This window comes from Zonotrichia leucophrys, chromosome 2, assembly GCF_028769735.1.
Source record: "Zonotrichia leucophrys gambelii isolate GWCS_2022_RI chromosome 2, RI_Zleu_2.0, whole genome shotgun sequence".
In the NCBI taxonomy this organism is placed as follows: domain Eukaryota; kingdom Metazoa; phylum Chordata; class Aves; order Passeriformes; family Passerellidae; genus Zonotrichia; species Zonotrichia leucophrys.
The window spans coordinates 74,195,135-74,213,380 of record NC_088171.1 but is presented as its reverse complement, the minus strand read 5'-3'; the positions used below and the strand labels follow the sequence as shown (position 1 = coordinate 74,213,380).

The following is an 18,246-nucleotide window of genomic DNA, read 5'->3' as shown; positions in this document are numbered from 1 at the left end:
TATTTTTTTTAATATTCCTTAGGAGTGCAAGAGAACCTAGAAAAGACACATACTGGGCTGATTCAAGCATATTGCTGTATTAGCATAGATGTTTCTTTTTGAAAATATACACATGAAAATCACAGCAGGGTTGTAAGTCTGACATTCCCATGCCCCATAGGCTTTATGCTTATGTGCCAGTGCTCAGAAATGGAGACCCTTTTCTTTAAGAAAAAATAAAAATTAACCAGTAAAGACAATTTAATATGGGTATTTTGGATGTATAGAAAAGTTTTTCAGTGGAGAATCTCTGCAGGACTGGAGATTATTGAGGTGCAGGTCTGCACCTCAATACTATGCAATAAAATAAAAGGAATCTATGTACAATTATTTAATGTTGCAGATGATACTCTGTAAAAGGGTAATATTATTTTACTCCTTCATTCTGTTTCCATTTCTTATGTCCTAGCACAATGGTTTTCCACTGAATTACTATTTGATCATTGTAAGTTTTAACTGTGAGGAGGAAATGAGCATCTACATTTTTCTAGGGGAGATAGTTCTATAGTGCAAGAAATATCCGTGGTTTGATATTGAATTTCCTTATAGTACATCTATATATCCCTATTCATACTTCTGTATTGAATGTCTTCTGTTTCTTAAGAGAAGTATCTTGTAGACCAACTCTGTTATTTAGACTTTTTTTCCTTTGTTCTTCTCAAATTTCAAAGGTGCAATTCGACTGTGGAAAGTTGCTTGGGTTTAAGGACATTTCTTGCTTCATTTGTTTAAATTATTTTAAGCATTTTATACTTCAAGAACAGGCCAAGTTATTTCTTAACCCATGTGTTATCAGAAGAGACTTTATCTTTTTACAATTATTTTTATGCCACAAAATCTTCTCCTTCCTTCTGTTTCACTTTTCACTTGAGAAGTTTTAATTTCAGAACTATGGGTGATGCACGAGCAGAAAGGAACACAGCTTGACTTTTTTCTTCTGTGCTGCATTTGAGGCACGACTAAGAATGAAACCAATATTTCTAGTAGGATACTGAGAAAATGGAATCTTGAATACACTGCCAGTTAATAAAAAATTTGGAATTCCCATTTTTGTTGAACTATTTTCTAGGCTAGGTCTATATTGTCTGCTAACAGTCAAAAGTATAAGATACTGTCTTAGAAGAAATTGAACTTGAAATTATTTAGAAGTTACTACACAAAATCCTTAAGAAAACTCCAAGCTAGTTTAAAAAATTTAGTTTTGTTAAATTAAAAATATTCTAATACAAATTATATAAATTTATTTATGATTGATGGTGTAAAGAGGTTAGAAAGCAATTGCTGTTGATACAATGATAAACAATACCAATTCACAAATTTAGTCTTTTCTAGTTTTGTGGATATCCCTATTGCTAAAACCAAGAGCCTAGTGAAGACATATAAACAGATTTCTGGTTTGCCAATTTCTATTCTTTGCCCCTGACCATATTTCTGACAGTACGCTCTTGGTCCTTTGATCAGTCCATTTGCATTCTGTGACTCTTGCTTTTAAAATATGCCCAAAATGTTTTTGAGTTTTTGCTCCCAAATTTTCATTACCTTTCATCTTCCCATGCATCTATCCTTTTCATTCTGATATGTCTCTCTTTTATGATATATTCAAATGTTTCCCAAAGTGTAACTTGAAATCTGTGATCCACAGCAATTAGTAAAAAACTTGTATATAAATAGTCCTTTTTTGTCTTGTTCCTTCTCCAAGTATGACTATTCTATGAAAGTAAAAAAAAAAAAAATCAGGAAAAAAGATGGACAAAGAAATGTGCAGTAAGCCCTACAGACTGCAGAAATATCCCCTTATGAGAAGGGATTCATGAGTCTAAAAGCATGTCTGGCTTCATTAGAGCAGCTAATATAGCTGGATAAAAGATGCTACCTCTTTCTTCAGGCTGTCACTCTATCGCAAATGTATAAATGTATGAATTAGATTGCATCACCAGTAGGAGTGTGCTTGTATCAATGATGTAGTGAAAATCTAACTTTTGTTTTATTTTTAAGGGCTTTTCATAACCTCTAGAGGAAGACCTTTAACACATGGGGTTTTTTACCTCTAAAAATTAGAGTGTTCATAACACCTTGCAATGAGTTTAGTTTTGGTAAGTACAGCAGCATGTCAATGACTCGGGAAGAAAAATGCAGTGGGTGGAATCTGGCCCTTACTGTTATTGCTGTGCAAAAGCTGGCTGTAAAACAGTGCAGGGTTGGCTGAACATCAGTGACAACAAATATTCTGGCACTGTTGTGCAGGATGGCTGAAGGCACTCATCCATGGCACAGAAGAAAACACACTGGCATTGCTTTGGAAAAGATCAAACTTCCCCTTTGGTCAGTAAGTTGCAGATGGCAGCATATGTGTTAGCAGGTGGGGAAGCTGTTTACTCTCTTTGGCTCTCTCTCTGGCTCCCGTTGGATGTTGCTGAGTTGCCTGGTGCCCATTCGGTATCCTAATTTGAGCATTAGTTGAAACAAAGCCCTTCATTTACGCAGGGGATGGGGTTGAAAAGCCTCTTCATGTCTTGCTTTCTCTCTGCATCCCTGCTGAGCGCTGTTCAGGCTTGTTCCTAAAGACTTGTCATTAAATTACAAATCTGAAATTGCTGGAGAAAAATTAATTTTTTTCAGCAATCAAAAGATAATGTCTCATCAAGAAATCAAATGAAAAAGCATGGAAGGAGTCCTTAGGAATAAAGCCCAATCAGTTCTGAAGGAGTGGAGACCAGCTGGTGTTGGGTACTACAACCTGATATTCTTCCACTGTACCACTGTAATCTGCTTTAAGTGAGAGATTAAGGACAGAGCTACTTCTTTTACAAATCTGAGCATAGTCCTGCAGTCTTTAGGGTTTACTGCACATTTCTCTATCTTTCCTTTTTTTTTTTCCTTTGTACCTAGAAATAAAAGCCTCTTTCATTCACCTTGCTGCACAAGGCAAGGCCAAGAAAAAAACTGAATTTTTCCCCTTGAAACTGTCTTGTATTTGTCTCCAAAACACATACTTGTCCAAAAAGCAATTTAGTTTGGAAATAATCTTTGATTCACAGTCGTATGGAAGGTTTACTTCTTTTAAGATGTCTCAAAGTTGTGGGGCAGTGGAATCAAATGACTGCTTTTATCAGTGGAGGTACATAAACTAATGTCGCCTAAATTATTAGCTCTCCTCAAGGCAGTATGGCCTGTGGAGAGAAGAACAGGTTTTTTCTTACCTTCAGTATTGTCCTGCTGGGTGTTTTTGGGGGAACTGGTGCACAAATAAGAGCTTTTCCTACCTGTGAAACAGTGATAATGACACTGACCTTCTTTGTAAGAAAGCTTTAAAAACTAGGGATAAAAGCATTATATAAGAAGTAAGTATTATTATCGTCACCCCTAGCAACCAGCAGCCTGCTTCTTGACAGCTGAAAGAGCAAGCTTCAAGTGACAAAAATCCCATACCTAAATTTCTTCTCACAGTTTTTACTCATGAAGCTCTTTCACTACTTTTTCCACTACTATGTACCAAAAATCTACTTGCATTATTAGGTGGCTGGGGTGGTCATTCTGCCTCCAGCTGCTAGAGGGAAGGGAAGGCTGTAATGATCCTGGACAGGTTTCAGGATCCTGTGTTCCTGCAAAGATATCCTTGCACTGCTCAAACAGATCGTAAACTGTTTCTAGTCTGGGCTAAATGTCTACCCATAACTCCACTAGTAAAATGAAGGACAGAACTATAAGCAATGAAAAATGTTATTATTTTACTCCCACTAAAATCAAGATCTGTGTTTTTGCAGGCATACTTTGTACAGCCTGTCATTCCCCTGTGAGAAGTGATGGGAGAAATGCTTGCCTTGCTGACTCTAAAAGCAAATGCTTTTAAAATTACAGAGTTCATTCGAAGCTTGATAAAGGTATATTAATATGTGTTATGACAGGAACTGTGTCAAATTCCATGATAAAATGAACAAATCAGGAATGTGCTCATATTTTAAGTTAGAAGACTGTTATGAAAGTGTATTTCCTTCTAAAACAGTGCACAAGAAAAAGACATTGGAGTTGTGACAAGACCCTGTCACTTTTACAGCTCTTACTGGTGATCTGAAATTTTTCTAAAAAGTATTCTAATGAATTTTTCTGGAGTGGGAGAAAGGTTTCTTGCTTTGAGTGGGGGTGATGGGGGGTGGATAATAAAAGGAAAGAAGTACATGTTCCTGGATTTCCAGTGCTGCAGGGTGCCCTGTGACAGCCAGTGGGTTGATTCCAAACAAAGGCACTCACTTCCCCTGTAGAAATAACGTCAACGTGATTTCTTTGGTACACAAGAACGTTGATATTCACAGCATTCTTTTCTGGATTTACTTCCTGTGAGATTTTAATGAAGATGAAAAATCCCAAATTTGGAAGTGATTTTTAAGCAGAGTTCAGGCCAGATCTCTCCTCATTTGAATTTTGATTCATGAACTGAAATGGAACCAAAGTGTAAAATATACCTTCTAACAAAAGAATACTAAAACAGCATAAATCAATCTGTGAAATGAGATTACTTTATACTTCCAGCTTGCACTTAGTTGAATGTGTCTTGTGTTCTGCTATGGGTTTTTTCCTTTAAGACGGATATCTCTGTTTGATGAGATGTGGTACCTAAAGTTGCTGTTGGTAAACCTTTCAGATGATAAAGTGGAGATTTTTTTCTAATATATGTATATATATTCATTCACAGATGCATATAGAACAAAAAAAGGTGCCTATAAAATATAATCCATGCCTCTTCCTGAAAACTTCTTCCAAAATTCTTCTTTCTCCCATTCATCTTCCCATGGCAGAAGCAAAAAATGTGATATCCCCATTCTGGGTTTTTATTTTTGCTTCTTAATCTTCTCGTTTATCTACAAAATCAGTTGCAAAACATAAAATACAACAATACTCCAATATGGCACAACCCAGACACTTATGTGCACTGTCTGTCTGCTGAACACAAGTGAGAAATGAAGTGTAAATGTAACTTTAAAATATGGCTTTCACTGTAAATTACCCCACTAGTAGTTGAAATGCCTTTGGTAGAACAAAAGGCGTTCATGTCTGTTGTCATCAATGCATAAGAAATATTCCAATGGAAGTTGCATATACTTCTCTTTGTTCTCTGTGTGATTATTCTGTTCTAAAGACAGCAAAATTATGAAAGGCCTAAAAAATTTTAGGCATTTTATGCATGATGGTGGTTGCATTTAGGCTACTTAACCTGGCATATTGAGGAGTCTCTTTTGGCATTTCACTGAAAAATGTAACCCTCTGTGGGAGATCATCTCCAGCACTACTTTGTACTAAGACTACTTATCAGAATAAGCTTGTAAGTTTATGACAATAGCACAAAAGGCAGTTTAAGTGAAAAAAGAAATAGAAAATACATAGATTTTACAAAACAAGACCTCCATCAAGCTGGAATGGCTTTATGTTTGTTTGGGTTTTTTTTCCTTGGAACATTCACTTGACATTTTTCTGTATTCATTTTTACTTCTTTTTCTAAGCTTATTTGTTCTTAACTCTGGAGAGACCCCATTCAAAATCGATTTAAGTTTGCTCAGAATGATCACTAAATCTAACAGTATTTCCTTGGGAGTTACTAAATTTATCTCGGTCCTTAGCAATCACAAGTAAGTTTTCTGCTAGAGATTGAGTTAGTCTTGTAAATTCCAAGTTTTCCCAACTGCTCTTCTCCTTTGCAGTGAATCATAACAGAGTGGTTCTGAGTGGCAGAAAAGAGATCCTTGGTGAGATTGGCAATAAAAATTACTTTTCTCCTTTCCCTTGAGCCTCTTCTAAGGTCCCAAAGCCTTGAACTCCCCAGTGAGAGATGTCTGACATATTAGTCAGTCCCATGGACCCAGAACTTTGGTCAACAAGCACAGTTGACTTCACAGAGGATGAAGAGGTGCATAATTAGGAAATGCCCAGCACTTCAGTGCCTCAGTTCACTCATAGAGGAAGGAAAATCTGCAGAAGTATCACTGAAAGGAATTCTGAGCTCCCTCTCGTCTCTCACTTTGTTTTTTGATGCTCAACCAGTATGGCATATCCTACTGCCTGCCAATCAGCACTTGTGCCCATTATTGGACCTATATTATTTGTATATCCAGCTGAATCCTGGTCTCTACGGGTTATTTTCTTGTTGTACTTTCTCTAAACTGTACACATCAATGTCACTCATCTAGAAATATCAAGGAAGCTAACAACTTAATCAGTACCTTTTGTAATGGACAACTCCAAGGCATTTTCTGTGTCAGTTAGCTCCTTCCACCACGCTAGGGTAGGAGTATCCATGCTGCATCCAGGTGTAACATGGAGTTGGTGGTCAGAGACAAAGATGACACACACTCAATGGTCCCTGTGACAAACAGCCTCGAGTTTATTCCCTCAGCTCCTTTTAAAGGAGCTCCAATTTCCTTCGCTTACACATGTGATTGGTTGAGGTCAGCACCATCCAGCTCTCTGGCCAGTGACACATCTGCATTTAGGGCTGAATGACATTGGCTGAGTGTCCCTGTGTAGATTTGAATCCAACCTATCCTTGCCCACCCAGGGACTGCAATGCTACATCCAGGTTTTCCAAATATGGACCTGTAAAATCAGCAATAGCCATCAAATTCTAAGAGACTTCTCATAACCTTCTTTTCCTCCTCTGTGTCTTTGGGAATCAACTTTATTAACTACTTTTATGTATTGTATGAATGCTCGAAATTCCCAATAGTTTTGTGAAATTTCTTGTTTATTATGTCAACTACATGAATTTCTGCGATCTGTAAATCCATGTAGGTAAATTTTTAAACACATATTGCTAAAGAATTACAGGGCTCTTGGATTCACCAGTGAACAAACCGGAAAGCATGGGAAAGTCTCATTCTGAAAACAAAGGCTCTGTCTCTCTCTCTTTAGTGGCTATGACTTAGGGGATGTAAAAACCTAGGGTGAGAGAAGGAGAGGGTGATACCTTTTTGGTTGATTTTCTGGACTTTCTGCTCTTCCAAATTACTGTAGTGGTACTGTGACATGGTGATACTGAGCACTTGTCTCTATGAGAGCATTCTGTAAGGTGACTTCTATTATACTTCTTTCTGCTTTCTGTTACTGAAGAAAAAAAAAAACAGCTGAAAAAAAACAAAAAAACAAAACAAAACAAAAACAAACCCACAAAACCAAAACAAATTTAAAACCCCACAAACAAACAAACAACAACAAAAAAACCCCAACCCTCCAAAATACAGAAATAAACTTGTTTCTATGTGGAGTATATAATTCTTAAGATATTTTTGTGTCTTCAAGGAAAAGGAATTTCTCACACCCTGTTCCTGTTTTCTTGCCTTTGCTAGTAGCCTCTTTGAAGTCACACTGGTATCCTTTGATGTGTCCAGCTCCAGGTCTTGACAACTTATAAACTTAGTCAACTCCAGGAGTATATACCTTGCATGTATCAGTTCTTGCTTGAGGATAGATTTTCATTTTTCTCTCCTCTGTCATTTCACTTCACTGTGCGATATTCAGGCTTCTGATGACAATTTACAAGATTGCTGAAAGATGTCCTGCACTGTGCAAGATGAAGTTTGGTGTACAATTTCTATAAACCAGAAAAGTTTATTGTATATTTTCTTCTATTTTGGTTTTGTTTGGGTGTCACTCCTCCCCTCTCCCCTAGTCATTTCTCTTCAGGGACAGGGGATTTTATTCTCCTTTTGCTTTTTCCTCTATCTTATCTTGAGGTAATGTCTTAATGTTGTGGAAATTGAATTCAAAGACTAATGGATTCTTGTGTACTTTCACTTTCCCAGGAACAGGTTGAGAACATAGACTCCATAACTCTTTTGTTTTCACCTCCAAAAGACACAAAACAGAAATATTAATTCTTATGTCATGAAGTTATACACTAATGCCCTGTATCTGCATCACATCCATGTAAATAGCTGCTACATATTTGCAGGTTATTTTGACATTCCTGTGACACTGAAGTTTTTCATTTTCAACAGAGTGTCACAGACCTGTTGCACATCTCACAGCAAGCTACTCAGGTGCTTGTTTGGAACCACAATCACACAGACATTCCTTCCCCTCCAAAAAGAGGAGTTCAGTGTGAAAGAAACTTGAGAAACATCCTTGGGGCTGGCAGAAGAGTATGGTAGAAGGACTAAACAAAGAATAATAAAAAATATTTTTTTATAAATAATCTGAAAGTCAACATAGTAAAAAGATAATCAGGAGTGTGTTCTTATGTCTGGCTGAAGGATCTCTGAGGTTGAATCCTCTTTATTATTTTTATGGTAAGAGATAAGTGACTCAATAGTCCACATAACATTGTCAATGTGTATCTTAAGTTTCATTATAAAAAGATATGAAAAATGGCTCATTAACAGTGAGAGAAAACCTTGAAACGTTATTATTTTGTAGGTGGTTTTTTTTTTTGAAACATCTGTAGGTGTTGATTTTCTTTAAAGGCAACATTAAAAAATGGAAATGCTATGGATAATGTACTTCCTATATTGTCAAAAATGTTTCTCCTTTTCCATAAATTTGAGGTTTTATATACTTCTTTTTTTACAAAATGTGGATAAACCCTTCAACTTTGTTAGATCACGTGGTCCACTTATATTCCTTTTTTCTGTGTTGTGAAAAAATAAATGCATTGGAAAACCATATCCAGCAAATATATTAAAAAAAAATTAGTTGCTAATAGTCATTAAGACTGTAGGAAATATGCAAATGTACACACTTATTTGAAGGACTAGAACATTAACAACTTTAATAAAATACTAGTTAGACTTTGTTTTTGTTTCTTGGTTCCCTTTATTTAAAAGAAATTATCAGTAATGTATCTGATTTTTCTTATTGTCTCAAAGCTCCAAAATAAGATTAGTATATAATAACCTTCCTTTTATTATTGATGATAGCTTAATTATCCAATTTCTTTGAAGGTATATTAAAAATTGTTTTCATATCTGCCAGAATAAACTTTAATAGTTCCTTAGATCCCTAGGCATTGATCTGTTCAGTCTTCTCAGTGGTCATATGTTCATGTAAGAAGGTATGTGTGAGTGAGCTTCACCACGAAACTGTATTATTCTGCCATGTAGCAATACAAATTGTGAGTCAGAGTGCATTTATAAATAATCACCTTTTCAAAATAGTCCTTTCTGCCTTCTACACTGCATTTCCATTGCAGGACCCCTCTCTCCATATTGTTCTTGCCCAGTACATTGCAACCACTAATCTGATATAAGAAGATGCATTCAAAAATGAAATTTTGCACAATACAAATTTTCCTTTGTTCAGAAAGATTGGACAGTTCTTTATGATTGACAAACTACATAAGTAGTCTTTTTATAAATTCTAATTTATTTAATAAAAATACAAAAATATAAATATACATATATAAAAATATCAGGATGAATCAACACACAGACATTTTAAACTCAATAAATATGGCAGTAATATTAATCTTTTTAAAGTATATTTTTGAGATTAAGTTACAATGCAGATGCACACTATCCAACATAGTAGGAAAGGTAAAGCAAAGCAATTTAAAAATATGGAGTTTCCATGTAATTATCAAAGGCGCAAAAAGCCTTTTATTGTCTTTTCATTCCCTATAAAACCCTTTCATCAGAGGTTTCTAGGCATAGAAGGTTGGTTGCAGTATTTTTTTAAAATCTCAATCATTCATATTCATTCACGTTGACTTATTGATTAAGCAAACCCTTACTAAGACAACACCTATTTTTTGTAAATATTTTATTCCCAAGTAAGAGAGTAGGCCACTTTATTTATCTAGGAACATAGACATGAATTCCACTAACACTGACCAAGTCACAGATGACTTTCTCAGTCTCGATCACTGTCCTCTCCACCGTACATATCTGCCAGCTTTTTAAACCGCGGTCCCCAGTCACTGAGGTAATCGTAGTCTTGGTTGCCTTCTGTGGTAAGTGATTCCAGGGAGCTGAGAGAATTTGCTATGGAATCATTTCCTTCGTAGGCATATGTTGCTAATGAATCATAAGGAGGGGCAGCTGGGTCTGAATCATTTTCCTTTAGCCTTCTATGAATAAAATCTTGAACATCGATGTTTTCCCAAAGAGGTGCAGTCCGCCTTATCTGAAATATTGTTTCTGGGATAACATCTCTTCTCATCTTACTTTCCTCCCTTGCTTCTGGATTTCTCAGTGTGCCAATGTCAAAAGCCTGTGTGTCTTCTTCCCCACCTCCTTCATCGTTGTAGGTCACAATATTGTCCCGAACATCATCTTTTGAGATGATCAAGGGTTCTTTCTTCCTCTGTCTCTTGAGAGCCGTAAACAAGACAACTAATACTAAAAGGGAAAAAAAAGTGAATGAAGGAACAATGCAGTGATAAACCTTATCTCCAAGTTAATAAGGGAAAGTATCAATGATTTGATAGCAATCAAAAACTTATTCCTTTTTTAAACCTAAGGGAGAAATTATTATAATATTTTATATTTTAAATAAATTTGCAACTACGCTGAAGTTGAAAAGTAAACAATACCATACAATATTGTCCTACTGATTTTGATTTTCTTTTTCTAAGTAGCACCTTTCTGGCAGTCACTAAGGGTCCTTTCATTAAATGTATTTGAACCTCCTCGGCAAAAGATATTCACACTCTTGAAAGCTAGTGATTTAAGTATTCCCAAGTGTCTAATTCACTTTTGAATATGGGATCTACAGGTCCCTCTGAAAATAAGAACCTCAAGACCTTAAGCTATCAATATAATTGACAAAACTACTTTTGCTTCAATGACTGCAAGAATTGAAATCCAGTCTTTGTTACTAAATGTTTCTTTTGAAAAAACATGATTCCCTTAGTTTATGAAACTCGAGTTGAATAACTCTTCTGAAGAGGTAAGGATTGATGCAAAAATGAAGCTCTCTAAGGGGAGTTAAAAAAATGAAGTTAGGATTTTTTAAATACATTCTGATGTCTAAATTGTATTGATTTCAGTAGCAATTCAATGCTTAAGTGCATGTAAAAATCCGACTCTCTCTCCAGCAGCTGGAGTAAATAAGAGAGGCCAGAAAGATCATCTGTCAAGGAGACACAAGAGTGATTGCTGAACCATAAATTACAACTGTGCTGAATGGTTAAGTTGAGTCCTAAGAGCTAAGTTTTTACTCTGAATCATCTGAATATTGGTGAATAAAAACTAAGGTTTGACATGTTGCAGGTGGGGGGAGTGGAATAGAGATCTTCCACATGCCATGATATTATGTTGTGAATCTAAAATTAATAGAAATATATTCCATTCAGTATTCTTTGGGTTTTCTTCCTTTTACCTGTACAGAGGCTCTTCTTTTCATAATAATAGATTAGAAACTACACACTTTAGTAAGTTTAAGAATTCCATGTAGAGAAAAGGGCAGATCACTGAGAGGTTATTGTAAAGTGAGTTTCAAAGGCTGGTACTTAATATGTCTCACCTATGTTGGGCATGTTGGCACCAGTTTACTATTATAACACACAAGCTTGCTGAAAAATTAAATAGGATGCTGAGTATCACACTAGCTGTAGACTAAAAATTCTGTTTAGATACTCCACAGCCACATATTTCTTTGAATTCAAATACATCAGCGGTGCTAAGCAGAGCAGGGCCTCTAACCCTGGGGCTGAGACAAGAAGTGGTCAAACTTGTTCTGCACAGCAATGGTCCCTGATCCTCTTCTGAGTCTCATACTTTGTTGCTGTGGCCCCAAGGGTCATTTAACTTTGATAAGTCCAAACTTTAGTACAGATTTGTTCAATCTGTACTCAAGCATTGCAGCCAATCAGAGCAATGTGTTCATTCTGAGCAAGCAAGGGCATGTATTTCACGCTCCTTTTTCTCCTGCTCTTGTCAGGGCATGCAGGATGGCTTTAAGATGCCGAGCTTGTTGACATGATGATACGAGCTGTGCAAGGTGAAGAGCTAGGTCTGGCAGAATTTGAACCATAGTTTTCTCCTGAGAATGGTGCCTTTCAAGTTCTGCCTCTTGGCAGAATATCAGCAGATTCCCTGACTATGCCTGGACAACATCCTGGGGAATCCAAAGGGGGCTGATGCTAAAGCCAGGCCAGTAGCAATTCCTGAATCTAAGCAGTTTATCAGTTTGCTAGAGCTCAAGTATTTTCCCTCCCTTAAGCACAGTACAGATACGTTTTATAGATATTGCCCTTCTTCTAATACCTATAGCAAATATTAGGAGGATCACAGAATTATCTTGAATCTAGGGGAAAAACTGAAAAAAGAAAAATATATCCCTTTATAATTATATAAACTAACACCTGTAGCTTCCCACTGACCCCTTGGCAAGCTATGTTTGCTAGAACAGGTGGAAAAGGAAAGAGCTTTTCTGCAGAGTTTTACTGGAAAGTAGAGGTGATACTTTTCTTGTAAAACATGCAAGTTGAAATGTTTATGTTCTTAACACCAGATAATGAACTAACATTTATTCTACTTCCTTCATATGTATCCACATCTTTCTAATGTTTCTACCTTCCAAACACTTGTCTGACTTCTGTTCTTATACTTATTTAATCAGCAGTTCTCACTATCACTTGCAAGAAATTGAGTATTTCTATCCTACGCTTTTGAGCTAAATATTTTCTGTACAGGAAAAATCCAAATCTTTCATCATTAAATAGCTAATATAATTCATAACATTGTTGCAAAACTTAGCATAGCCTCAGAAATAGGATTTTAAAGTTCTGGATCTAAATGAAGGTATGATTATGGTATGAACATTACTCAAATGAGCATGGTAACTAAAACTGACCCTGTATTTTCAATTGTATTTAATCTGAATGGCACAGTCTCACTCTTCTCACGCAATCTTCTAAAGAATAATGATGATATTTTTCTAGAGGGTCATGTGAATAAGGGTTTTAAGAGTATCAAGACTCTTAAAGTGACTAGCTCTTTGTCTGGTCAAGGAAGCATCTTGTCACAGATACCTACTTAGCAGGATGATGATGCAGAGGAGAATGGCCACCAGAGCCCCCGTGCTGAGGCCGGCAGGGAGCATCAAGGCCTCGGCGCTGCAGGACTGCATGTTGCCCCGGCTGTCGCAGGCGCACACACGGATGGTCAGCGTGCCCGTGCTGCTCTGGATCGGGTAGTCGTTGTCAAATATGATGATGGGCAGAAGATAGGTACTCGTCTTACTACGGCTGTATCCATTTCTTCTGGTCATAATTCCTGCTGTGTTATCTAGAATGGAAAGGCAGAGTCAATAAGTGTTTCTGAATTAAGTTTTATGTGATATTGGGGAGGGAGATGTTAGGGTCAGCAGTTACCTTTGTTGTCTACAACAGAGAAATTTGGATGAACAGCAAATTCTGGCACCAACTCAAAGAAAAATTTGTGTCCTCGAGGAGGCTGATCTTTGTCGATTGCACTCACAGTCTGTATGAGCTATAAAGAAAAGAGTATTTCATGCTATTTTAGAAATCTTGTGTTTCAATTCTCTGCTTTTCATGTCCCATAAAAATCCAATGACTCTCTATCTGAAGACAAAAACTGATGTCCTAAGCCAAATGTTTCCCAAATAAATACAGTAGAGGTTACAGTAAACAAATTATTTTATGGTTTAAACACATAAGAAAGGATGAAAAAGGATCCAGTCCACACTGCAGAACAGCCATGTGCTTTGATTTGTACTCAGTATCTTGCAGTGATACAGAAACATTTGCCCTTCTGAATAAGCCATAAACCTCCTGTGGCTTCATGTAGCAATGACAGAGAGTGCTGTGTAAACCAGTTGTTAAGTGGGTCTAATTCTCAATCCACCTCATCTGCTCCTGGCGATAAATTGGAGTACTGCACTGGCAGGATTCTCAATTCTCCTAGGGTAATAAAAAGAGAAGCTTTACTCCCTCCTAAATTGAAACCTCTGGCTGTGGAGCTTAATAGCTGCCCTAACAAGGCCACTCAAGCCCAGCTGGGAAGGAGTGATAATAGTGCCAGAATAGGGTCAGTCAGAGCAGAGTGGGCTGAAAAAAAGGAGAAGCTTCAGCAGTACCTCTGGATTGCATAGGCTTTCCTGTTGCATCAAAACGTGCAAATGTGTGTACTCACTTTTATGTAGACACACATAAATGCTAAAAATTTGACTATTTTTTTAATCTATCTTCTGCTGGACTGACAGAGAGGCTAAAGGAAACAGCTACAGAACTGAGGAAGGAAAAGTTACATGGGAACAACTGTGGTTTATGATTTGACTTGCAACATTTAACACCATGCCACACTGCATGAGTCACAGGAACTCCAGAAAGGTCTGTGAGTGGCTGTTCTGTCATTTGCCCTTCCTGGTGGGTGTCACACGAGAGAGTAAACCATAGTCCATAAACCTTGGCTTGCAAGCACAGGCTTGCATTCAATCACAAGATGACAAAACTGGTAGCATGAGAATAGGAGTGAGTCTCAACTGAGGATGCTGTAACTCAGTACAGGTACATTACTATGCCACTTAAAGGCAGAATGAGTTCAGCAGCTAAACATTTTTCTTTCAAAGCCAAGAGAGAGCCAATGACTGTCTTGAGTCTTCAGGTGTTTCCAGTGTTCAGGGTGTCTTTAAATCCCACAGATATCAAAGCCATTTGTTAACAAAGACTCTGTTTTTCTTTTATTTCCAGAGAAGGTGCAGATTGACTTCTTCCAGAAATACAGTAATTGAAAAGTAGCACTAATATGATGTGTAAACTTTGTTGCTATCAAATAAGGAATTATTCTATCATATATACTGTCTTGACCTTAATGAGACTTGGGGATACAGTTAAATTGTTGAAGGTATGTAGTATCTCACAGAATGAATCATTTTATTAAAGTGGTTTTTTGCTGTTATCATTCAGAAACTTGCTACTGCTAGTGCTGCACTGCGCCACGAATATTTGACCCATTTTTTCTTGTTAACTTTGGATAATTTGATTGCAGTTAAAAATATTGAATTATAATTTTAAAAACCCCAAAACAAAAAAGCCCAAAATACAAAACAGAAACAGTTGGGGGGTCTGTGTTTAGCTCATTCACTTTCCAACAGCTCCTTCTAAAAAAAAGCACAAAATATTTTTTATAATTTCTTTTTATTTTTGAGGTATATTGAGGAACTTGAATGGTAATTTTTAAACATCAGCCTTGCACAAAAGGATGTGACTATGCTGAAAGCAGGATAATGCAGTTTTTCTAAGTGTTGTTAGAGTAATAACCACATATACTACATATACTACTTTCACTTTTAAAGCATTTAATGTTCACTGATCTTTTGATTTTTTTCAATAATTTTTAGCGGTTTCACAAGATTAATCAAATCCTTGTTTATGGTGAAGTATCCTGTTTAGAGTGTTTCTACATTACATTTTACGTCAATAACTTTCAAATGTTCAATTGCTTTTGTCTTTCCTGTAATCTGGCTCTGGAAGTGTTAGTACAGAAATCAGGACCAGGATTGGGTTTAATTTTAGTTTTCCACAGTTTAAAAATACTGCTAAAAAACCACCCAAATTTTTTTGATTGGGCTACAACATCAAATTTAAATGAGAAAATTTTTCTTTCACACTAGCACAAGTTTGAAAATACAGAATAGAAAAGTACCAGAGAGAAGACAGAATTAGAGTAAGTGACAACATTTGTGTGGTTTACAATTACTTGCTGAAAAACTCAAGGAGAAAATGTCCTGCTGCAGTAACTATCAGAAATTGTAATTGAGTATCTTGGGTCTTTTTGAGATGTAATCATTCGGTGTTTGTAAGATTTGAATCCCTTCATGTGCAAATCACATGGAGAAATACAATTTTACCAGGCACAGAGGAACCTAATTACAATAAATAATTATTGTTGAGGGTAAAGCTGAGGGTAAAAACCCAACCTCATTACCTGATCTAACTGTTGGCAACATGAATTGAGAACCAGCTGTTTGCCTAGCAGAGAAAAATGAGAGATTAAAAGAACAATGAGAAACCATGATTGCAGGTGAATTGTTCCAAATGATGAACAGGTGAAAGGAAATTAGAAATCTTATCTAATTAAGGATTTTTCTTTTTCACTTTTACAGCTGTAAATAAAAGACAATGCTGTCAGTGATAATCACCACAGAAAGTAGTCTGTCAATTTTTAAGTATCTCATTTATATGAAGAAAAGTTAGTATTCTTTTGTGTACATTTTGTGATTTCATTTCAGTAATATATTCACCCATTTTGATTCACTTAGGGACATTGAGGTATGATCACTCTTCATCAGGAATTTAGAGCAAGTCCTGATGCTGTAAGATTTATGACAGAAGAGTTATTTCAAGAAAATTATTTTTACTCAAATATATTTCAAGCAGATCAAGGTTGGAGAAAATAAAACCATTCTCATTATTTTCTTTCTTTCTTTCATACCTTCCCATGTGAATGAGCATATTTTTGAAAATACAGCAGTATTGTCACTATTTTGAGAGCTGCCTACGCATGTGCGTGAGCACTTTTGTGTATTTAAAAAAAAACAGTGTCATACTCTTGAGTGGATCTTAATGGGTCAATTCAAGTTTTTAGGGTCACTTTTCTTTGAAGATAATGAAAATTAAAACATAGGCATTGACATCAAGTTTTTTTACATTCAGGACAAGATATTTGTAGCAGTTTGACAATGTGAAATAAGTAGCAAGAAGAATTATTCCCAATGGAAACTTTTCTTAATGATCTTGGGACCAGTGCTCATTTAGCCATGCTGTTTAGCAGTGCTCTGACAATGACTGATGTTTTGGGAAAAGTGTTCTTTAATATCTTTATCAATGACATAGGCAGTGAGACCAAGTGTATCCTCAGCAAGTTTGCAGAAGACACGAGGCTGAGTGGTGTGGTTGACACAACAGAAGGAAGGGATCCTGTCCAGAGAGACCTGGGAAATCTTGAGAAATAAATCTATGAGAATCTCACAAAGTTCAAGAAGTCCAAGTACAAGGTGCTGCACAAGGGCTTAGGACAATCTTAGACAAGAGCACAGAATGGGAGAAGATGTCATTGACAGCAGCCTTGCAGAGAAGCACTTGAGGGTTCTGGTGGATGAAAAGCAGGACATGAGCCAACAAAGACCCCAGAAGGTCAACTGTATCGTGGGCTGCATCAGAAGAGGGGCTGCCAGCAGGTCATGGGAAGTGATTCTACTGCTCTACTCTTCCCTTGTGAGATCCCACCTGGAGGGCTGAATTCAGTAACCATAATAGAGATGTGAGCCAAAGTAGGGGAACTAAGATGGTTAGGGGTATGGAGCATGTGCTATATAGAGACAGGCTGAGACAGTTGTGGTTATTCAGTGTGGAGAGGAGAAGGCTCTAGAGAGATCTTATTGTCATCCTCCAGTACTTTAAGAGGTCTTTTTATAAAAGAGTGGAAGATTGACTTCTTACACAGGCAGATTGGGATAGGACAAAGGAGAAAGATTTTTAAGTAAAAGAGGAAAGATTTAGGTTAGATGTTAGAAAGGAATTCTTCACTCAAAGGACAGTGAAACACTAAACCAAGTTTCCCAGGGGCACTGTGAATGATGCATCTCTGGAAGTGTTCCAAGTGAGGATGGATGGAGCCCTGAGTTACCCAACCAGTCTAATGGGTCATATTCCTGGTCAGGGCCAAGGCAGTTGGAGCAAGATGGTCTTTGAGGTCCTTTTCAATTCAAACCATTGTATGATTCCATGATTCTATTTGTTTCTTTCATGATGAAGACAGAGATTTTGCTAAAGGGTTTGGACCTATTTTCCACTGAAATATTTTTTTCAAACATGGAAATACTTCAATTACAATCCTGTTTCATATTGTTTGGTTTTTTTGACCTGGATGCTGTGATTTTATGACTTGCACCACAGTCAAAACTATGATTGTAGTTTATGTTCAGGCTATTTTACAGTTATTCGTACTCATGTCTGAAAAAGTGGTTGGGGGTGAGTGGACGGCCTAAAAACAGATTCCTTCTATGTATCTCATACATCCTTAGGCAAAGGCTGCACTTCAAGATGTTTTAAAGACAGCAAGCAAGTAGAAGCTAGCTGGGGGAATTCTGAAATAGGAAGGGTCTCTGTGCACTTCAGAGCATGCTGTTAGCGTTCCTGAGGCTGCACTTGTACACACAGAGAGCTGCACAAGTAGAAGGTTTTGGTTGTAGGCTCAGCCTTGGGAATGCCTATAAAAGAAATGTAGGAACCATTAAAGCAAATGCTTTGCTTTATAG

The 18,246-nt window shown here is 36.8% G+C and overlaps 1 protein-coding gene across 3 annotated transcripts in view; it reads right to left on the bottom strand.

The window, feature by feature from the left end:
* Positions 1 to 9,366: 9,366 nt before the first annotated feature.
* CDH9 (cadherin 9) overlaps positions 9,367 to 18,246 on the bottom strand; it is a 96,864-nt gene continuing 87,984 nt past the window's right edge. For all 3 annotated transcript variants that reach the window (XM_064705449.1, XM_064705450.1, XM_064705448.1), the window contains exons 10-12: positions 13,340 to 13,457; positions 13,002 to 13,253; positions 9,367 to 10,361 (exon numbers count right to left, since the gene is read on the bottom strand). In XM_064705449.1, the coding sequence (XP_064561519.1) occupies positions 9,874 to 10,361; positions 13,002 to 13,253; positions 13,340 to 13,457 (858 nt within the window). In that variant the 3' untranslated portion in view covers positions 9,367 to 9,873. The remainder of the gene's footprint in view (positions 10,362 to 13,001; positions 13,254 to 13,339; positions 13,458 to 18,246) is intronic.